This window comes from Homalodisca vitripennis, chromosome X, assembly GCF_021130785.1.
Source record: "Homalodisca vitripennis isolate AUS2020 chromosome X, UT_GWSS_2.1, whole genome shotgun sequence".
Taxonomy (NCBI): Eukaryota; Metazoa; Arthropoda; class Insecta; order Hemiptera; family Cicadellidae; genus Homalodisca; species Homalodisca vitripennis.
In genome coordinates, this window is record NC_060215.1 from 72,770,074 (window position 1) to 72,795,093 (window position 25,020).

At 30.2% G+C, this 25,020-nt stretch overlaps 1 protein-coding gene across 14 annotated transcripts in view; it reads left to right on the plus strand.

Annotated features, from left to right (window-relative positions):
• The window catches only part of LOC124369196 (calcium-dependent secretion activator), a 368,545-nt gene that overhangs the window by 238,885 nt on the left and 104,640 nt on the right, over positions 1-25,020 (plus strand). For 9 of the 14 annotated variants that reach the window (XM_046827016.1, XM_046827015.1, XM_046827022.1 and 6 more), the window contains 3 exons: positions 4,248-4,268; positions 15,965-16,077; positions 23,958-23,969. In XM_046827016.1, the coding sequence (XP_046682972.1) occupies positions 4,248-4,268; positions 15,965-16,077; positions 23,958-23,969 (146 nt within the window). The remainder of the gene's footprint in view (positions 1-4,247; positions 4,269-15,964; positions 16,078-23,957; positions 23,970-25,020) is intronic. The other 5 variants (XM_046827018.1, XM_046827024.1, XM_046827029.1 and 2 more) reach the window with 3 other exon arrangements.

Consider the following 25,020-nt stretch of genomic DNA (forward strand, 5'->3'; position numbering starts at 1 on the left):
GCCAAGAATTCAGTTATGAAACATTCATGGCAGAGATTGAATCCATGGGTAAATACATACACATCCTTGGGGCATACCGATTCCCCAAAGAAAATGTAAGAGCTTGTGTAAATGCCTTATCAAACATCCTAGAATTTATACAGGCGCACAGTAAATCAATCAAACTTGTCTGAGATATAAACATCAACAGAATGAAAGTAACCTTAGACAACACTGTCCTTGAAAATGAACTGGATACCCATAACATTCAAAGACAACTACTTCCTGCAACATGCATCACATAATACTGTCACTTTTATTGACTTCATATGCCAACATAGGAGAAAATATTATTGATGCGATCATACTTGAAACAGGACTTTCTGACCACACTGCTCAAATTATAAAAGTATGTGACCATGGAGCGAACTTCCCACCACAGATCATTCTCAAGAGGAATTTTAAGTTTTCTAATGTAGATCAGGTAAATTCCTGCTAATGGACTAAAACTGGGACACTGTCTACATGACTTAGGATTCAGAGATAGTCTACAATGTATTTCAGAGAATTCTCCAAGCATCTCTTGACATAACCTGTTCTACAAAAAAATACAGACAAAAACATAAAAGCAAACATGTATATTATGACAATGAAGACAAATATGTTAAAAATGACTTTCTAAGAGCCATGTACAGATTTTAAATCACAGGAAACACCCAAGATAAGGCAGCTATGGTGGTAAACAAGAAAAACTATGACAAAGAACTTAGGGACCTGAGAAAAAATGCAAATGCCCATCTCATCAACTCTACTAATAACAAAATTAAAGCTCTTTAGAACATCATCAACTACAAAAGAAAATGGCAGCAACAACTACAATCTGCAAAAAATCTGTATTTTATTAAATGGGGAACAGATGGACAACCCCTTACAAACTGCAGGCCACCTTAAAACCTTCTTCACACAAGTAGCAGAGATGATGCTGAAACAGAACAACTGCTCTCCAGGGGACGAAGATGACAATGAAAACAAAAAAGCTCCACCAAATTGTACTGATAAACCTCAACATGCATAATGAAGATTGGAATATTAAATATTAAAGACCCTAAAATCAAAATCTTCAAGTGGAGTGGATGAAATTCTTCAAAATTTGTGAAGTACTGTTCTGAAGAGCTAACCCCACTGTTAGTCAACATAATAACATAGATAAGTCTTTCAGTCGTGGTAAATTCCCCAAAGCCTTGAAAATAGAAAGCTGCAGCTAATCTGGATAATCAACTTCAACTTTAAATAAACTTAATTACCATTAAAGATCCAGTGGAAATAGCTGATCACTTCAATAGGTTCTTCACCTCAATATCAGAAAATTCTTAACTTGGTGTCTATTATCAGATCAATTACTTGAATGCAGGCTTGGAGTTGGCAACTTCCCAATATAGATTGAGAAGATAGTTAAGATTCTCTCCTAAGTTATCAGCACAACTTCAGTTTTTGGCAGGGACAGCAGACAGTCGCCTCGATTCATGCGATGAACCATATTTAGTGCCACATCATCAGCATACCCGACTGAACTACATTTCTCTCTCTTCTAGCATTTCATCTCACAACAAGGCTTTAAACTACATTGGCTTGGTATTGGTTTAGAGATTATATTGAGTAACTGACTATGCCAATTCTAAATTTTCAAGTTCAAGATACTACAATTGATGTCCTGTAGAAAATTATATATACCTGACCTCTCTGGTAGAGCCCATATTGACATAACATGTTGAAAATATTGTAGTTAAGCTTTGTTCTTTCTCAAATTCCTAATGTGTGGTCTGAGTATCTGATTTATATGACTACCTCATGAATATTGACCATGGGCTTAAAAATATGAATGGAATATCTATGACTTTTGCCCATTGGTAAATTTAGTTTGTGATCTTTGGGGTGCAATTATAATGGGGTCAGATGTTTCAGTTTCAAATACAAAGATAAAAGCACATGTTAACTGAAGTAGATTTCGTTTTATTTTGTTCATCATGCTTGCAGTGTCAATATAGTCATACTTGCTTTAGTACTGGTTGTTTACATATGACGGTTGTATCATCTGGTTGTTTAGTGGTAAAATTGTAAAATTTTATACAAACTTTTTGAGGGTGCAGAACACCTCCTCGCACCCCCATAAATCCATCCCTGATTGTACTTAAATTACAATATCAATATTAGTTGTGACTTTCAAACATGGTGACCAGGCCTTGAGACAAAGAAGAGAATTAGAGATAAAGTTGTGTTGAATTTAATCCACATAAAGGATACTGAGGGAACAGTGTTTGGAGAGGAGTAAGGGAGATATAACATAAATGATACTGAGGGAACAGTGTTTGGAGAGGAGTAAGGGAGATAAAACATAAAGGATACTGAGGGAACAGTGTTTGGAGAGGAGTAAGAGAGATATAAAACATAAAGGATACTGAGGGAACAGTGTTTGGAGAGGAGTAAGGGAGATATAACATAAATGATACTGAGGGAACAGTGTTTGGAGAGGAGTAAGGGAGATAAAACATAAAGGATACTGAGGGAACAGTGTTTGGAGAGGAGTAAGAGAGATAAAACATAAAGGATACTGAGGAAACAGTGTTTGGAGAGGAGTAAGGGAGATATAACATAAAGTATATTGAGAGAACAGTGTTTAGAGAGGAGTAAGGGAGATTTACTATTAAGTGGAATCAGACGCTGTAGATGTTCATGCTGCAAGGAATGGGCAATGAATTAGATAATCAACTATTAGACAATATTCTTTATTTACATATTCGTAGAGAATAGTAAGAATGTAAAATCTGGACCACACCAAAATGTAAGATTCTAGGAATTAATATATACAAACAGAACCTGGACCACTTACATCTTAAACAGGACTTAGGAACAGGTGGAAGATTGATAAAGAGTGGTGAGGTATTGAGCAAGAAATTATTTTCACATACTTAAAAACAGTTAGATGAAATCAGATATGTTTCCAAGCCAGATATGACTAATAATATCACTTGGTTTTAAATAAACCTCTTTAGATATTTTATTTTGTACTTAAATCATTCAGTTGTAATGGTGCTACTGGTAACCTACTTGTAACATATTTTATAGTACATAAATTATGGTTTAATTCATGTTTCAAAACTAATAACAAGTAACTAAATAGCTTAAATACAATATTATGAAACTAAATTGTAGTAATTATACAGGGTATTCAGTAAAAGTGTTCCAATATTTTGGGATTTTGTTCTACACATAAAAATGAGTAAAGAAATTCATATGAAGGTATGTCCCAAAACCTTTAGTTTTCCATCTATCGTTTGTATGTGTTTTTTTTTTTCATCAAAGAGATTATATCTTTTGAACCAGTTAAGATAAAGTTATGAAACTTTAGAATTGTACTAACCTTTAGTAGACATTTATGAAAATAAAATATTAACAAAATCCTTTTACCTGTTTAAAAATGGCGGATGTTTAAATTATTCCATTGAAATAACTATCAAAGTTTAGTACAATTCTCAAGTTTCATAACTTTATATTAACTGGTTCAAAAGATATACAAGGTTTTAGGACATACCTTAATATGAACTTTTTTGCTCATTTTTATGTGTAGAACAAACTCCCAAAGTATTGGAACACTTTTACTGAACACTCTGTATAACGATTAAGTTCTTGTATAGTAATACTTTAAACCTTACACTTTATCTGAGTCTGAAAAAATCAGCATTCAAAGAAATGCCACTTTCTTATTGATTTCAGAGTCAGCGAAATAACTGAATAGCTATGATTTGTAGTCATTGTGTAACCCATTTACATTCAATTTAAGATTAGTTTAGTGTATTTGGATGAATTATTCTTGATATATTTTTACTTCAATTTCATTTGTACTATATTCTTGACAGCAGACATGTTCTCATTGTGCTATCTCCATCTGTTTAAAAATTAGTTTCAGTATTTGTTACTGTTATGGTTAAAGGAGCGGTTTGAATTCCTTATATATGTTTCCACTCCAAACTACTCCTATGTAATGGACATGTAGTTGTCCTATAACAAATAAGTGCTGTAGTTTCATCTTGTAATTCAATCTTGAGGTTGGTTGAGTGTGATACCAGAACATTACTTTTTCATTTTCATTTGAGAATATATTTCTATAGAGAGGTTTACTGCTCATGTAGGTATTTGTGTTTCTATACCTAAAGTTGGCAGTGAGTGTGTGGATGTGGATGTTTGTTGAACTTATTATGTCTTTTTTTAAGGAGGTGACGGAGCTGTGCAAGGTAATTCAATTCTACTGCATGTTCAGTAGGCTCATTTATGCTTCTGTTGCATTGCTTTGAAGCATAACACTTATAACACTTGCACCTGATTTCAGAACGTAGTTACGTGCTTTTAGATTCTTATTCCATGTTGAAATACTTAATCCCTCACCTGGATTTACTATAATATTAAATTCCTTTTAATAATAAGCCATCATAGATTAATATTAGGCATGATATTAAAATCATATCTTTAATTGTAATATAAAATAGCCCTACAAAAAATGCACTTACAAGCACATATTAATTTGTCTACTAGTTTTAAAAATATTGGCAGTTTTTTTGCTTTTGAATGAACTAGAGTACGCTTTGTAGACAAAAACATATCATTAATAAGTAATAACTTACAAGGTAGATAGATATCATTGAAATCTTAAACTATGGTTCATTTATAAGAGTTTATAATGAGGATAAACATATTTGGAGATAAATTCTCTTTAAAAGCTATTTAACACCCTCCCATACATATTAAGTACATCTAAGACCTATTTATCAAGTTACTCAAATCAAAAACATTGTAATTAATAAAAAAGTTGGGTTTTGTTACCATCTGATTCACAATCTATTTCACTGAAACTAATGTTGTGATTTGAACTGAACATGTTACCAAAGTATAACAACAAATAAACTTGAACAGAAACAAAAACAAGTGAGAATAAATAAAAGCGAAACTGGATAATGTTCTATGTTAACCATTCGGTCGAAATAGTGCTCAGTATGACATATAGGGTGCACTTATCAACCTATGAACATATTACTTAGTTGCTAATGCTAGGTCAATTTGGTACACTTGTACATGAGACGATGTTTGGCCAAGAAGTCAATTCGGCCCTCTTTGTCCAGGAGAGAGTTAAAATTAGTCTGGGAGCTTAATATTTTATAGAAGTTGGGCATTAAACTAAGAAAAGTTCTTTTAATAATCATTTTAAAACATCAAAGAAAACTGGGAAAACATCAGTACCATTGACCTTGTACTGTATCGAATCTCCCCCTTATTCTGTTTTACAAGATCCTTGCACAGACCAGTGACCCATGAGTGATTCAACTACAAAAAATATGCTTAAAAGTAATAATGTAATAAATGAATTAGTCCTCTATGTCTGTACACTTGTTTAAATTATGTAGTTTAGGCGATTTTCAAAATATGAAATCGTTTTGTGATGGTTCCAAGGTGGTTTGCAGTTTTCCCTGTGGAGTTCAGTGAACTTTCACTGTTTTAGCATGAAACCTATATTCAGTAAAACATGCCTGTAATAAAATACACTCTAAATAATGGGTTTCTTGATACAAGGGTGAACCACGAGGAAAATACTGTATATTCAGTTGAGAATGGTACGAAAACCTTTTTTGAATGTCTAAGGAATAAAGTACTTTTAGAAGGGAAAATAATTACAGGTATACAGTAAGAATCATTTAGTGGATGAACTGAAAAATAGTTATGAGAAACCTATCTGCATTTGGTAAATTTAAAATTTAAGCTGGTACTTTCCATCACAAAAGCGCCTCATTCTTTTTTTTAGGGTTGTAAAATTGAAAGAGACAAGGTTCCAACGCTATCCAAATCTTCCCACTTTCTTGATTGTTTTTCCAGTGATTACCATCTATACCTCTGTATAAAAAAATGGATGGCTGAAAAAAGATTTTATTTAAATAAGGGTGAAATTGTGAGAACAAATACCTCATGTTTGGATGTACTTTCCAATATTGACAAAAATTGGTGTTAGTTCCTCAGAGATACTACTAATTGAAAATAAACTTAATACACCCCTGTCCTCTCATTTTTTTGACCTTTTACAGATTTGTGAAGTTACTCTTGTACACAGTAGTAATGATAACTTTGATAATAAGTGAATGAAAACCATAAGTTCCAAAAGCTGAGTGAAATATTTTAAGGTCTTGATGGCAGACTGAACAATAAAGACTATGAAACAAACCGATAAATAATAGGTCAAGTTTCTTGCACGAAAGAAAGTTCTTGGTGACAGCAAACAAGATACCAATATGATATCATTATTCGTTCTGTTATCTCTGTAAGCAATTAATTAATGCATTAATGCAATGAATTAATGGAACTTAATATTTAAGTTGACGACACTACTTGAAGACTATGTAAATAAAGGGATTTTGACTTTCACTTAATTTGGAATTAATAATACTGAGGTGTATACAGACAGCAAACATGTCCATCAGACTAACAATGTTGAACCAAATATATTCGATTTAAGGATGAAAAATGTAATTGTGTTTGTCTAAAGACCATAAGAATTCTTGCATTGTACATTCAAGTCCATCACTCATTCAAGTCTTCTTTAATGATTCCATAGCTCAAAACTTGTGATCGTCTTTAATAATATTCCTGAATGTTCCTTTATGAGACCACACAGCTAGCCTTAGCTGTATTATTGATAACACCTGTCATATTCTTCTCATAACATCTGCCGTGTAAGCCTAGGAACTAAAAATATAAAATATATTTATATTTTGTATATCTGGTACTAAGTAATCTGTATGTACAGATTTAAATGATTAGTAATGCAATCGACACTTTACTTTTATTTATGTTGATGTTTGAACATTAAAATAGAGCTATATTGCTATAGCTCCAGTTTATTTATTTGTACCTTTATTTGTTAATATGCATATTACAATTCCTGATAAGAATCAAACTGGAGAACTTAAATTTGGTGTATCTCCAGGTTTTGAAGACGTAAATCCAGGTCAGGTTATTGATACTTTTTTAACCTTTTTTCTATTGTCTATTGATTATTATGAGTAATAACATGCCAATGCAACAGAAAGTACTGATTCCAAAGAATTTGTTGGATGAAAAACTATTGTACATTGGATCTTGAAGTGAGCAAAGTTAGCGTCGATAAGTATGTTTGCGGAATGCTAAGGGAGACAATTAGTTTTGCACCAGTTATACTATCAGCAAATAGTTACATAATATGATTTACTGTTGTAATTGTATTTAGTAGATTTTAAAAATAGTCTTGATAGAATGCAATATGTTTTAATTATTATACACTTTGTTTGAAATTAATTATTGACCATGAATGATAAGAGAATTGTTATATAGATATGCCATCATTGTGTTACAACAAAACTAAGATTAGTGTACTCATGTCTGTTTCATAATCATTCATCTAAAACCAACCCCAAATTACAATACCAGTGAAAAAACAATAATATAAATTGGCTGCTGATAAATGTTGTCAAAAATTACTAAAGTAGTTTGATGGGGTGTAGCACTATCAATTCTCAAAACTTTATGTAACACAAAACTGTGGCGAATGTTTATAACAATCCTATTATCATAAGTATGTAAATAGCATGGAAATATTAATCTTTAATGTAGAAAAATCTTAGTTTAGTATAAGGCCTCATTGAATAGTTGACCTGTATTATAATATAGTCTTCATAACCAACCATCATTCAGCTTGATTGAGCATTCAGAATTTTCTTCAATGTAAAGAACTCACCTACTGGACTCGGATCCTCCAACATTAGGACTGCATGCTTATTGGTCTGTTTTCTTTTGCGTCCAAGTCTGAGCTTAGGTTCTTCATTGTGCATTTAAGTTTATGATGCACTTATACTAAAGGTATAAAAATAAAAAATATACCTCTGTAACTTGACATAAACTCTGCAAATTTATCATTGTATCATAAATCTTATGACAGATTTGCAGAGCTACCAACCTATTTGCAGAGATATCTATACCAACCTCCAATATATTCCAGCTGGAGATTGATTAACAAGAAATTAAAGTATTAAAAATTATGTTATATGCCCCAATTTAAAAAAATGTCTGCTGGAATGCAATTATATGACTTCATTATTAATGTTTTATTTTCATTCCGTTAGACTGTAATAGCAGTGTTGGCCTCCCTGTGATCTTCTGGTGGGCAAACCAAACAAATGCCCTACCCCTAGGTAATAAAATATGCAGGAATATATTTCAGTCTTAACATTGTGTGCATCTCTGTCAATGATTTTAGGATCTCTGAGCTTCTCAACAAATCTTAGTTAATAGTAATTAAAATTGTAGCATCACGGGAGTCAACCCCAGTCAACTCAAGATGATCAGTATACTTTTGCCACCATTAAAATCTTCCACATTATGAAAGGTAGAACAAGTTATGTGGTAAAAAGTGAGGTGGTAATTTATTATCATACTTTCTTTATATTTATTCAACTAAAACAGTCTCTGATTAGCGTTTATGTTTAATTGTATTTTCAGAATCTAGTTTTTTTAGTTGTGTTTAAGTAATATGATTCTTATTAATTTAGTTTGAGGAAATGAAATGATGTAGAAAATTATAAGGTACAGAATGTAGTTAATCTCTATTGTCAAATTTTTCTTTAAACCAAAAAATCATTAAACTTATTAAATTAAATTTAATTTAATTTAATTTGAAACTCTTGAAAGCAAACTTATAAACAAATTTCAATCATTTTTATTGAATCCTCAAAATTGTAATTTGGAAATAATTCAGAATCTCATCACTGTTGTTTTTTTTTTTTTTTAAGTGGGATTATTTATCCATATTTTATTATTTCTGGAAACATTACAGTCCTAAAAGATTAATTTAAAATGTTTTTTATTAGTAATTTCCAGCTCCTAAATAGTGTTGTTGATTTCACCCTCAATTTTACTTGTAGAATAAAGAAACATTGATAATGGTTTGCTCATTTTTTTCTTTATAAAAAGCTGCAATGCTTTGCCAGTGTCTGGCTTAAAAATTTGTTTACTTTAATAAAGAAATTTAAACTCAGTTTATTACTTGAGATAGGCTTTTTACTCTCTTATATGTTATTAATCTACTTTTGTTTTACACTATGCTTGCTTGCATTAACCAGTTTCTCTGCACCTCCTCCCGCAATATTTTATAATTATTCATACATCTTATTTATCCATAATTTGCCATGCATTTTGAAGCCTATATAACTTTCTTAAATATTTTACAGTAACTCTTGTACAAATTTATGAGTACAGGACAACAAAGGGTGTAGTGACCATTTAGATAATTTTTTTTAATTTTGAAGATTTCATAGTTATTATTAAATAATCCAAGACGTATAGTGTTCACGTTAGTGAATTTGGAATAATCTATTGAATCAACCTTATAGATTTTCAAGAGAGAAATGAGTTTTATGATGTTTGTGGTGTTAAAGATTTTTTATATTGAGTATGCGAGTGTAAGATGTATGTTATAGTAAACAGCATATTCTTACTAGTGTTTAATTATTATAGTTCTGGTTCATTGAATTGGTAACTGTTGTGCTAAAATTAAACATTTGTATACATGCTGTCAATGCATGTTAAAATTTTACTTGTAATTTTTATTAAAAGCCTTGTTGTAAGTTAAAAAACGAAATATAAATTATTAAAAAATGCAATTTCTTTTTATCTCATAACAAATATACATGAGAATAACCTCTTACAGCAGTTAAGTTAAGTTCAGAGCTATATTTAATTTAGCAGTCTTTCAATAGCATGTAAATTAGCAAAGTTTAACCTCAGAATTCCAATAAATTGACAGAACTACAATATACTTTTACATTTTTTTTCAATTCTAACTGCAGTGTGCTAGAAATTGCTCTTTAAATATGGTATCTAAGAATAATAATATACTCTCTCTATTATGGTCTTAATCCCTTAACTGCCACAAACGATACCACTTTTGCGTTAAACTGCCATTCCTGTGTTAAACGTTCCAACAGCTGCTTCACTTCATGACACCTGACAGCTGTAAAATTATACATATTGGCCTCTAAGAGTTTATTTAAACTACTATAAATCTACAGTAGTGCTGTTTAATTGCTACTACACTCTAATGGTCAACTGAGGAACTATCACGAAATCACATTGTGAAATTTTACCTGGACGTTAGAAACAGAACATTATTGGTTTCTAGTTTTTTCTGTTGTGTTTTTGAGGTTGCTACTGCAAGTTTTTTATGTTTTCTGTTTCGATTGTAGTTCAGTCGGTAGGGCAGGAATTAGTTGTAATAATGATAATGATGTTTTACCAATTTTAGATTTGTCCAGATGCATTGTCGTGATAGATATTCAGCAACATACTTTTCTGAGAATGATGGGGATCAGGATGGTATGCTCCATTTATTAACCCACTTGCTGATATGATAAATCAGCTGAATAAGATATGGCAGTTTGGTAAATGGAGATATCACTAAAGTTGATCATGGCGGGCGAGGAACATGATACATTTGTGCTGACTGTGGAGCATCTCTGCGTGCAGCAAATAAACTCGACAGTAGCCTGTAACACCACTGTTGAAAACTCTGCACTTACAGGGTTAACTCTGATATGTATATCAGTTCTGAAAACTTCTTTTTAAGTGTCACAATAGCATGCACCAAAAACATACTCGGATAATATTAAAAGTACAGCTTTGTTGTGTCCATGTCTCTTGTTGACAAAAGATGCCCTGTGAAATAAACTTATACAAAAACAGCAATTCAACTTTCCAATACAACTCAAAATAGCATTTCCATGTAAATATTACTTCCTTAAAGTCTTCAGGCATTATTGTACAAAGTAATCTTAAGTGGCAGTGCTACATTGACAAAATTGCTTCTAGTATGGCTAAAGGCTTGTTTCTGCCCAGATCCCTGAGTGGTAATGTGAGCCGCAATGTCCTTTTAATATATTATGCACATGTACAAAGTCATATAGCCTATGGTACAGTTCTATGGGCAAATTATGCTAAAAAGATTTTTGTTGTACAAAAGAAGGCAATTAGAATAATTTTTGTGTACCAAACAGAACTCATTGTAAAGACCTTTTTATTGAGCTGGGAGTTCTCACCATACCTTCGTGGTATAGTTATCACGTCCTGTCTTATATTAAGGAAATCATACCTAGCTTAACTATAAATACTGATGTACGTAGCCATTTCACCAGGCAAAATAAGGATTTAACTCTACAACATTGTAAATATAGCCTTACTAAATACTCCTTTGTACACCAAGGAATGAAGTTTTACAATGCTCTCTACCAATGGACAATGAGGGAGGAGCCACTTAAAACATTTAAGATGAAACTCAAGGACCTGTTTATTAGAGAATTTTTATATAATATTAATTTGTTTTTGTGTATTAAAGTGTTTTTAGTTGTTTTGTAGGGTTACAGCTGTGATAACCAATAATTACTGTGACATGGTATGCATCCTTATGTTTTGGCAATAAAGATTCTTTATTCTTGAATTAGAGCAATGCTCTCTATGCAATTAAAAGATCAAAAGCGATAAGTACTCTGGATGCATGTAAAACCGGTTATGCTGCATTTATCCATTTCTGAGATGTTTAACTGGAAAGAATTTGCATTTTAATGTATAGAAGGAATTGTTTGTCTGTGTACTTAACTTTACGCTATGTCAAATCTTAATGATTGTGATAAATAAAGAATCTCTCTCATTGTTGTATATTTCACTGCTGAAGATGTAGCTTTAGTGATGAGCTCATTAAAAAAGTACTTTAATGGAATGGATGATCTACCTGCTTCTGTTGTAAAAGGTGTCAACTTGTTGTAAAATTATTACTAAATTAAACTAAGGAATATATGCTCTGCCCAAATTATCTTTCTTGTGTAACATTAATACTCTGAGAACAATATATTTTTTATATTTACACCCACACATAATATATGTTGTGTATTTATGGCTCAACAAGAAAATATAGTTTTTATTACATCCTCAAAATGCAGAAAAAAACTGTTCAGATTATGATAAGTTTGAAAACATGTGATTATGAGTGATCATATTAACAATTACAAATTTTAACCGTTTATGGCATTTATAATAAAGAGCACCATTGTGATTATTAAATATAAAAACCCAATTGAAACCCCAGAAATAATTATCTACTTTTACAATACTCGGAATAGAGAAGAAACTATCCCACAACACAGACTGATTCTTACACAAAAAAACCTGTATATATGGGTTAAAAGTTGTTATTATTTATTCTACTATTTATCAAAAAAGCAAATCAACGACAATATTGAGAAAAAGCAAAAAGAATATTTAATCTATATTTATATTCTCTGGCTGAACTATTGAATACAACTTTAGTTAATTATTAACTAACTATTAAAGTTATAAAATAGATTGATAAAGTATCTATCATATATTCTAAAAATTAATAGTAAACAGTAATAATATTAAAAGAATTCCAATTTAATGTGATGTAAAGTAATTTGTAAAGTGAATATAAATTAAATAATTGTGAAACATACCTATTTGTAGGGACATTAAGATGGTCTGTTAAAGAATCAGTGAACAAATTAAAACACAATTATTTAATTCAGCCAACCATTGTTCAGGAAGGTCCAGGATTCGCTTGAAAGAAACTAACATAGGTGATAATCATTTCTGACCTTTACATCCTTGTTTTATTTATATGTTTGTTGATCAGCTTTTGAAGGCTATCTCCTGCACAAAGAGTTCAATACAGAGACGATGACAGTTTTAATGTTTGTAGTGATAGTGGTTTGTTTGCCAGTTAAGACAGCATTAAACCATAAGAAAGCAACCACAATAAGCCTGGTGAATAGAAGGTTGCCAGATATCCTCAAGTATATTCTGTAGTTTATAGATGATATTAGGCTTATGCGGTTAAGTTGTGTTCAGCTTTTCAATGCCTTTATCTGCCAATTCAGAAGATTCATGTGTCTATAGACTGTATGGTAAGCAGGGAGGGCATGGTTGTGGGGAAGAGTAGAGACATACATTGAGTTGATTCCATACATTTGAAGATATAATATATGTACATTTACTTCATTTAGTTGTTATTGTTACTAGTTGATAGGGACATCAGCAGATTTACCTTGAAAACTATCTTCTAGGATCCACTGATTGAAAGAACACATAAAAGTACACATATTTTATACTGAGTTAGAAATTTTCAATTGCGCTGCTATCTTTATTTATTCACTTTGGGCTGCAGAGTCACTGTGGGAAGCAGAGTTGCCAATTCACTTTTTATAGGCACTGTTATCACTTTATAACTGTTGACACTGTATTGAGTACTATATTAAATATCCATGAAAACTGTTAGTCTGCTGAAGAGAGGACTTATCTCAGGTTTAGGTTTGGAAGATTTCTTGATTTTGTTACCTATTGGTATGATAGTGCCCATCTTCTTAACTGTAAGGGATTACAGTCTTTTGGTAATGATTTTACTATTGTGGATTTAAAACCGTTATTGAAGTCTGTGATGTTGTGGCTTCTAGCATGTTGGAGGACTGGTTTGTCTTTATAGCCTGCTTTGACATTTTGTCTGTGCCTATTCATCCTAGTTCTTAGGCTATTGGTTGTGAGGCCTATATACTGTGCAGGACAGTGCTGGCATTGAAGTTTGTAAATGAGATTTTCTGTATTCAAGTGTTATATCCTTGTATCTTAAATGCCTCCTTTTTTGTTAATATTGTGAAGGTATCAGTAGGTTGGTTTTAAATACCTCCTTCTTTTGCAAAATACCATTTAGTTGTTACTGTTATATACTGTCTAAAAATACAATAAATATTTTTTACTAGCAATAGTTCACTCGTAATACTATAATCTAAAAGTTTTACTGGCTTTACTTAGTAAACAACATTAATAAATAATGAAGAATATAACAAGAAATAATTGGTTGTCAATGTTAATCCAACTATGAGTGATTCAAACTGGTAGAGCAATCACCATTGGTTGCAGATTGAAGCCTGATTGGAAGTTACTAGTGCTACTAGCCAAACATCATAAACACATGCCTTTACTTTTATGTCAAATACAAAGTTACATTGTGCATGAGTAGAGAACAAAGATATTCATGAAACAATAACACATAATATTCCAGTGTATCTATGCCATGCTCTAAAATAGTGCATTTTTAAGTACAACTTTAAGAACCTTTAATCATATTGTGTGTCCTTTCATTGGTTGAAAAACTTGCCTTCTTGTATATACACTTGCTCATTGTTTTATTTTTGTATTAGTGAACAATGGTTCTGTAATTGAGTGCTGAAATACATTAAATTCAATTCAATTCAATTTATTCACGAAAAAACATCAAGTTACATGCATTGCTTACACAAAACTACAAAAACCTAAAAAGGTTTGCCTGTAGTCAATACAAACTAATTATTATTTATTTTGATGTGGTTGATCTTCATGAGCAGCTCTAATTAATTTTTGAATAACCAAATGTTGTTCAGTTTACAGTATTAACAGTTAATTCTTACAATAAGTATAAATAAATATATAATAAATTAATAACAAGAAACTATGTAACAAAAATAATAAACTTCAAATCAGCAACAATAAATTATGTACAAAAATAACACGACAACATTTTTAAAAGCCATAACAACACAAACTTCAAAGAATAGCAGGACAAACATAACAAACAAATTAAATATTTATAAAGCTTCACAAACGAGAACTGAGCAATTTTAACTGTAATTATAACATCTAACAATACTTCTAAATTTTTAACAATGTAACAAATCAAAACAATACAATAATTTATATACAATAGTAACTTATTTCAAACAACAGTGCCAACAACAGTAACAATTTCAAGCTTCAAACATGTATATTTTTTAACATTAAAAACTGCCCTATTTTAACCTTTACTTGTTTATATGTATTACAATTTTGAAGGTCCTCAGGCAACCTATTAAAAAGTGTTGGAATTAATCTCTGCCTGGTTCTTTTACCGTAGCCATTGTTAATCCTTGGCACTACATACAATCTTTTCCTCGAAAAATATTTGTGGATGTTAATAGTCTTATATTCAAGAGAAAAATAAAAATCAACGTAATTAATGAAAAAGAATAATTTTTTGACTGGCAAAGTTTGTGTAATATGAAACACTGTGATCTCCTCTCGTATGCAATGTCTCATATGGTCAGGCAGTATAATTTTCAAAATCCTTCTCTGTAAGTCTTCTACTTGTAGTAACCTTGTGTCTACTGCACTTCCCCATGATCTAATCCCATATCTTATAATTGATTCACATAAAGATGTATATATTAGGTGCAAAGTATTATATGGCAAATATTGTTTTAATGCTACCATATATTTACATCATACTTCACAGTCCAGTCTGTAATATTACTAGATCGTGTTACCAATTATATCATCCATACATAAATGAGAGCAAATGTTTTACGTGTATGGTATCACTAGTTAAATAGTTAATATTTATAAATAAAGTTGTATTTTGGTTAATGTCTGTTGTAGTCAAGGTTGAAGAAGCATGAAGTATGAAAGTATCATTGATATGTACACTGGTCCCATGTTTCAGATTTTCAGATCTAATTCTGTATGGTGTTTATTGAGCTGTTTCAACTTCTGTTTTAAGATTGTTATATTATTCCTATTTGGCTCATTATCTTCGATAAAGGCACTACAATTGCAGTTCAATTTCTTGTTCCAGCTTTATTGTTTTGAAGAATACATTTAAACCTCTTCATTCTGATACTGACAGAAGAACACAAATAAGAAGATCTGTTTTTAATCCAAGCTGGTTTGGGATATTATATCTAGTTAAATGATAATATATGTGTGAGTGTTTTATATATTGATCTGAATGTGTGATTTCAGTACACTTAGCACTCTATTTGATATATCGGGTTCTTATTTATAGATGACTTGAGTGGAGAAATGATAGTTCCTCCTAGTAAGAAACTAGAAGATCTAATCCATCTAGCAGAGCTGTGTGTTGACTTACTGCAACAAAATGAGGAGCACTATGCTGAGGTAAGTGTGCAATTATCTGATATTAGATTACTAGTTACATAGTATTACTTAAATGTTAGTATATCCTGATTCTCACTCAACATTGGACAGTATAGTTGCATTACACACACACACACATGCGCGTGCGCACGCGCGCGCGCGCACACACACACACACACACATATTATACATGGTATGTGTACATAGTGTACAATCATTCCATAAGCATAAGCACATTAATTGTCTATATGCTGTATCCATATAGTTACCATGGACATCTAATTAGTGTAATGAATATGGCTATAAGGAAATGAATGAGTTGATGTAATATTGTTGGATTACCTCAGGCTGTTATTGAAAGAAAATGCTAATTGCTGTTATACACATATATACTGTTACTGCTGATAAGATGTGAATGTAATATAATAATCAATCCATAGTAATTTAATAATCTGTGCCTAAAATACAAGTTGTTAACAAGTTTTCATATGCAATACATGCTATTAGAATGACATGTACTCATTCATATCATAAACAACCAATATTAAAATTAATAAACAGTTTTCTCCAGAATAATATATACTCTAATTTGGCGGTTCCCAACCTTTTTCTCTCCTAACTTAACAAAACTTGAATTTTATGTCTCATTTCAATAGCTTTTTTACTTAACAGCTATCTACCTCAGTTTGTCGAAGCAAACATATATGGAGACTGCATGTTTTTCACACTAATAAATAAATAGTCTGGAGATTATTTATTTTGTTTTAATAAAATAAACAACTTATACAATCTCACTATGCACCTAAGTCTACAAGAGATTGGCTGCCAAGCTTTACTGTATATACAGCAATGATTCCAAACTACTTGATTGACTATAACATTCACTTATAGTCTTTCCTTTTTCTGTACAAACATCACGACAATTGGCCCAATCAATTTCTTTTTCGTTAAAGTGATCCTGTATAACATTAAATATATCCTTACCAGTACATCTTTATGTGAGAGGACAGTACATTAAAATGTGTCCTTCTTCTTACAGTAGATCTGTAAGACATTACAGTCTACTAGGCCTTATAATATACAACCCTTGGACTTGTAAATTATCATGCTACATCAAAGTACTTGGAGTTGAGGCTGACCAATCTCCAGATTGAGTTTGAGTTCTTGCAAATCTTTTTAAAAAGCCTGTTTTTATCTACTTATCCATTTAAGAGAAAATTAGTATGTATTTTTAAAAGAGTTGCCACATCACCAGCGATTATAAGAGTTAATTTTAACAAAATAATCAGATATTATAAATTGACACATTCCTCAATCTTTTCAAAAGTAGGCTTATTAATTTTTATTTTTCTACTGATTTTTATCATTCCTTTCATAATTTTAATACCTAAGTTTTGTTGCATTCCACCTTTAATTGTGATATTTTTACATATTCGTAATACATCTGCCTTGTATTCCCAGGTTGGGTATCGCTGATCTAATATAAGATAAAACATAATAATGGAGAATGTAAACATCATTGTTATCAAACAGATTTACATATTGTTTGAGTTATAGTACAAGTAATTATACTAAAACTAACTTACAAAATGTACAGTAAATTTGGTATACTTGAACATTTATCGGTGTAAAACAGAGATTTTACATGCAAAGTACCAAACATTGAATATTGAATAGTGTAAAATTATTATTTTATATTTAGATAAAGTATTTTTACTACGCATATGTCAACCTACCCTACTACATATTTTTATGTAGTCTAATAGCTGGAGCTAGCTGAGAACAAGATTCACTTGACTGAGGTTGTGAAAGATACTATTGAGGGAGATAGTCATCACATTTGAATCTTTAAGTAATTTAGTAGGATTACATTATCTAAGGAGTGTTATACTTAAGTAATATTTTCATCAAAAAACCTTTTGAATTATTGGCTAGAACTTAAATTTCTTGTGATTCAGGATCAGATCTTAATTTTCTCAGTGCCAAATTCATGTGTTGCTTAAAAATGAAAATCTCATTGAGTGAAGTGCTTTGGCTTGACATGATTTTCAAATCCTTGACTGTGTGTTCTAGCGTAATGTCTATCAATAATATAACGGTATCATATAATGTTTGTCCAGAAAGTAAAGGTTGATTATCCTCCCTGTACTAGTCTGTAAGTCAAGGCTCATATCTGTGCTGCTAGGTTTTTATTACAAGCTTTTTAATGTTAACTAAATGTTTGGTGTAAAAAGCCTGTCAGACTTGAAAGTTGCAATAGTATTTAGTTTATAGATAAATCTAGAGATTTCACAATTGAATGTTCTGTCAGGAAATGAATGTCATGAAAGAAAATCAAACAAACATGCATGTAAGAAAAGAGTTTGTTAATGGGTGGCACAATAAAGAGTTGTTAGTGAACCAGACCAGAGATACCCAGACTAAATTATAGTTTACATCTCCTTTGTTGCTCTATGATTTTCTCAGTTTAACATATTGAATCATTTTAAAATTTTGTTTAACAAAAAGGAAAGGCTGATCCCCTTTTAGCTTTTTCCTGCCCGTTCGAATGGGCCACTGGCCTGTGCGAGAATCTTATGAAACAGAATAAGGGGAAAAGTCGGTAAAACGCAAGGTTGGCGTTACTGATAAAAAGTGCAATGGTTACAGACAGGATTTGAACCTGCACTATCTCTAACTCAGACCCAAACTTAGACCATTTGGCCACCAGCTCTCAATCCTCAATTAAAATTAATATAAATTTAAGACAGTAAAAACAATACTTTTGGAAGGCAAGTAGATATTATTCAAAAATATAAAATTGAATGATGGGTAATATGATATATAATTGTAAAGGTATTTTAAATGCAAACATTTTAGTAGAATAGTTTTGTGTTTATTCTTGACTTGTTCAAAAGTATGGACAAAAATAATTTATATTTTATTGTTTTTGTTTTGTTGTTACTTCAACTGTTCCAACCTGTCTTATATCCAGTCGCAGATCTATTAGAAAAGAAACAATACTTGAGCATTGATGCATAGGAAGGAAGAATATGTCTTCAATTTTATGATTAGGAATATCAAAAAAAATGTTTATTTGAAATACACTGGTTGGAATCAACAATTTTATCTCAATATAAGGATATCTGGTTGTGTAAAAGGAGGATAAGCATATTTCCAGCTTTATTCATGATCCCTTTTAAATTATCTTCCATTTCTCCATTTTAACATTTGGTGATTGAACCTAGAGAAAATTTTCAACTCCTAGTTGGTTTGATGTTACATAATAAATATTATTAACCAAGTTGCCAATCAGTAAAATGTATACTTGGATATATCAATACCTGATTTTGTTCAAGGTCACTCTTCTAAAAGCAAAACTCTTCAAATACTATAGTAAGAGGCATAGTTTGACTTGTGATTTATGTATTTTGTGTTCTAAGGTTGTTTGTTGACAAAACCTAATGATAATAGTTGTCAGTGTTTACCCATAAACATGTTTTTTAATAAAACAATAATTTATATAGTAGAGTTAAGAAATAATTCTGAACTCACCTTATGTATAAAAAATGCATGATAAATTCAAAATTCATAGTAATAACATGTTGTAAAATATTTACAAATTTCTTTTTAAAAGCTAATATAAAGATATTTAAGAACATTAAATGTCATAAATCAAAAATATTTTTTCAAATTAGTGTTTGTGCTTATTATTTGATAGCATAAATATATTTATTTTTCAATAATTTAAGATCATTCCAATTTAAGTGTTTCAAATAAATGGTATTTTAAATTTAACAATTGCTGGATATAAAAATAAATTGTTACAATCTCAGATTTCCTCTGTTATATAAGGTATAAGGTGATTCTGGTGGAAAATTCAGCAAATGGCTAAAGCATCAAATTCATTAAGCACAATAGGAAAATATAATATTGATTTAAATTATGGGTTGACAGTTTTAATTTATCAAGACATAAAATTAAAAATAATTTTAATAACAAAACCGTATAAAAACTATACAGTTAAACAATACTTTTAGGTTATAACATGTATTAATTAGTGTACTAAAACTAAATGTTTTAAATATGTCATACATTTAATCCATATCTATTCCTACCCTGTGCACGCCTGCTTCAATCACATTGAATTTGTTTGAATGTATGAATGTGTAAAGCTAAGTGTATATACAGTTTTTATAGTTATAAGTTTATGTATTGTTTGTCAATGGGAATTCTAATTTGTACTAAAATCACATATAACTTGTCAACCAATTGACTATTTTAAATTTGTAATATTTATGGCCAGTATATGCAAAGAAATAACGTCCTAGATTTTCTAATATATTTTGAAAATGTAACCATTAACAAAATATAAGCAAATTAAAAACATATCAAACAAGTGCAAGGTTTTTTCCTTGTGAAAGGTTTACATAATCCAGATCTTTTCAGATACCTTTAATGTACCCAATTGTATGCTCAGTTACTGAAAATTCATTTTTAAATTATCTATAAAAACAAACAACCACACTCAAGCAAAGTCAGCAAAATATATCATAGAATTAGATGAACTTTTTTTATTATTTTCACCTATTAAATCATATTCTAAAGTATTACCTCACATTATGTAAACATCCTGTATATTGATAGATTAAAAAAAACTATTAACAACTGTTAGTTTAAATTAGTTTTCAAATATGTACAGTACAAGTAATAACATATTATATTTGACAATGATTTGCACTATGACTTATCCGTGTTAGTATCAAGTTCCTTGTGTACTCTTTTTTATAGATTTGTTCATATATTTTATGGTTTTTGGTCAATATTCTATAAAATAAAATTCAAAAAAGTTGTTGAAATTTATTATTATTTGGTAGGAACAAAACCAGTAGTAAACTTCTGGTAAGTAATAGTGGATTTCATCTGTAAATCATTAATCTTGGTTTATTAATGGCAAATGACTGAAATCCTACTTTGGAGACATAATTTTGCCTGTTGTTTTATACATAGTTGTATATAACAATTTGATGGAAATGATCTAAAACCAATTAGCAATATATATAGCATCATTGTGCAATTTAAGAGTGTTTAACAAATAGTTGTTTTAATACATATTCATTCAAATTGTTGTTGGAGTGATTGCATAATACTAAAAACCCATTTGAAACATATAGGAAATTTGTATATGTGTATAGCCAATATATTTGGACTAATTAAAAAGCCATGTGTAAATATTTTCTTAATTTTATAATACACTGTGAGGTTAAAAATCAAGAATTTGTTGTTATTCGATAGTATTTGTTGATGATCAGTTTTAAAATGAATTTACAACACTAGTTAGCCCCACGTTGGGTGAAATTTTTTTAAAGTCGTGTTTAGTTTTAAAAAAATATTCAATTATAATGTGGTTACAACTCTCTATAGTCAAACTTAGTGACATTTGGTGTGGCTAAGTTTTAAGACAGTGTAGGTGAGCACTTAAATGCACACATTGTTACTGCCATTTAATATAGATCAGTTTTTAAATTTAAATCTCAACTTCATGTTAAAATTATTTGTCGTGATTGAAATTTACTAAGGTTTCTTTTCCCAAATTGCTAGCTTCAAATGATAAGAAGTTCCTTAAAATTTCAAAAATTAAAGTTCAGAATACAATTGAATGTCTATTACATGAGTTTTTCAATATCACTTATATATCACATAAGTGAACTCACAGAATATATATACGTATATGTGTATATACTGTATGTACATATCCTGTTGCAAATTTATAATAGGTTCAAAAGTATGTTTGATAAATAAATTTTAGTTTGAATTTGTTTAATAATACAATAAATAACTTACAACATCTTCAATTGTCCAGTGTTGCACAACACTTACAAATATCTTGCAAAGCCAGTCATCATCATTTTCACTTTGCTAATTTTGAATTATTTTTATATTATTAAATTTTCATTTAGTTGAACTCGATTACATTATAAGTCTCAAGATGTCATAAATACACTATTTCACCTTTATATACTAAATTCTTATCATAAATCTTAATGTAAGATGTTAATTTCCTTTTAGAAACTAGTTTTTTTACTGTGAGGGCTAAATAAGAATTTAAAACATTATTTTTTTGTGCGTTTGAGTGGAAATGTGCATCCTACTGTACATTTATTTCTCCACCCCACTGTACATCTATATTAATTACCCCTCTAGTACGTTTCTCACATGACTTGACTTTCTCAACCATTCAGAGTTAACATTACATGGACATTATTTGTCACTTTAGCGAAGATGTCTAATCCTCCAGAGCTGTATATAATAAAATTATGTAGTGGCTAATATTTTCCAAAATATTTTCTTTTAAACTTTTAATTAGCTTAACATTTTAGATTGAATTCATTATAACTAAATTTTGTTCAAAAATCCATTGCCATAACTTTAATCAGTTAAGAACTGTAAATTTTTTAGTATTAGGAGTCATATGTTTGGACTAAAAACTGAGGGTAAATTCAAATTTAGTAAAAGATCTCTTTAATATGCTATTTTTCTGTAATATTTAAACAGCATTGTATAGTACTTTTTGTATACATTCACACACACACATATAAATTAATTTTTATTACTTTATCCTTTGATCCATTAAATGTTTGCTATGTACTTAGTCTACCATGTCGTTTTTGGCAAGTTGAGATTTGTGCTTTGGGATTTTGTTCTGAAAAACAATATTTTGGGACTTTTCCTGTGTATTTCATAGTACACCATTTGTTATAAAACAATCATTAAATTGTAAAAGATAAATTTTTTAAACATTTCTACATTAATAATAGTGATTACTGTCATGTGGAAAATAAGTATAAGTGAATTATAAATATTATGAAAAATGTCTGGTTAATTATTATAAACGTAGAGAAATCTTTTATCATCGAATCATAAATGACCCTTTTAATTAAATAATTCTTTGTGAGAATCTTCCTAGATTGTCACACAGATAAATGAAAACCATCTTTGGTAAGGATGTATCTATAAATACTGTATGTACACATATTGTAGTTTAACGTATTTAGTGTTTGTATAAATTATTTTGAATTTATTAAGCAAAAGTAATGTTTTTATATGTTTCTTTCTATGCCAGTAGCATTACAGTCAAGGTTATTAAACATTTTTTAGGTAAAACTAACTAAATCCATACGCAAATATTTATTGACCTTCAAGAATGAAACCTATGACCTCTTGGTTAGAGGACAGAAAATTTACCTTGAGTGCTGTTGGGAAGGTGTATGTCACAAAATAAATTTTGTGAAAAAATTCTAAATACCCTAAATCTAATGTGATAAAAGGAGTATTCATTTGTGAGGGAAAGATTATATGAGTAGATATATCATACCTTCCTCTAGTTTTAGTTGTAACTGTAAGACGGTTTGAGTAATTAAATTAGCTCAATTTTACACTAGTTGGATAAAAGTATTTGTAAACCAATGAACTATTGATTTGAACTAATATTATGAAATGTTATTTACACAAGTATGAGAACAAAACTATTAAGATATAATATTATTGTAGTGGATGTAGGTGGTATGGATGTGTGTATAGTATGTGTGCTGTGTGAGGTGCAGCATGTATCCATCACACATCCTTGTAACTAACTGTTCTCTGTGTTCATGTCACTGTACTGATATATATATATATATATATATATATATATATATATATATATATATATATATATATATATATATATATGTATATGTATATATATATATATATATATATATATATATATATGTATATATATGTATTTGATGTTCTGTTCTATGTTGTCTACATATTGGTGGCCTTCTGTATCATCCCCACTCCACTACCTTTTATTCTATCTGTCTATTATTTATCTTTCTTATTCTTTTTCTTTCCTCTCACATGTTGGCTGTGAACAGGCTTACAGATCGGTGAGTTGTGTGTTTTATTGCTATATTTATAAGTGGAATGTATTTAGTTTTTTATAATTATTAAGATTTTAGATTCTATAGCATTTCTACATTCATGGGGACAGCTTTAAAAAATCTATATCAAACTAACTCGTGCAAAATGTATTAACTATCAGTTACCAAAATATACATAGCATTCTTTTGAAAATCTACTCTAAAGACTGTAGTTTACATCATTGTAAGTATGTTTACCTCTACTTGACCTTTTGTTCTCTATTGCTTTAAAGAAAATTATCTTGGGTCATTGGGGTATTAGCTGCTAATATTGTCAGATTAGAATTGTTTATACAAGTGGAATGTACTCAAACATGTCAACTCTGGTGCTCTTAGCTCTCGTTCCAGATTTAAATTCAATATATCCTCATTCATTCATCCTACTGCAGGATGTGACATTTGATTTATTTAAATTAAACCATTTTCTGTCCCAATAACTACTATACTTAGGAATGTTCCAAGGATACAGGGCAGGGGCAGTTGTCCCCCAGCTAAGGGGACACAGTAACGAGTTAAACTCTAAAGTTTGTACAAGAGAAATTAATTTTTTAATAACAGTTAAAAATATTTTACTTATTCCTAAATTTATCGTTTACAGCGAGCTTGTAGATATTATTTCCTCCTTGCTTATCCCTGTGTACTGGAGTGTGAGTACTGTTTCTGTTGTTGAACTGTGTAACATCAGCTCTGTTACATTCCATGTATTCCTTCATGTTCAACACATCAAAATACCATTAAGAACTTAGTAACTTTGAGTGTCCTATTTTATGCTATTATGGTGGTTGATAGTTTTGGGAAACTAGCATGACCATTTAACGTAAGATTCTTAAAATTGGGTGAGTTCCTTTGTGATTTTTCAAGTCAGTAACCCAGATGTATTGATGGAATGTCAGGGCATTTGTGGGATGTATACAATCCATATTGGTCCATACATCTTCAATTAAGTTATCCTGTCACCTTTTAGTAAAGTCACTATTGAGTTGTACAATTTTAGTTGTCACTCGCATTTTTAGTGATA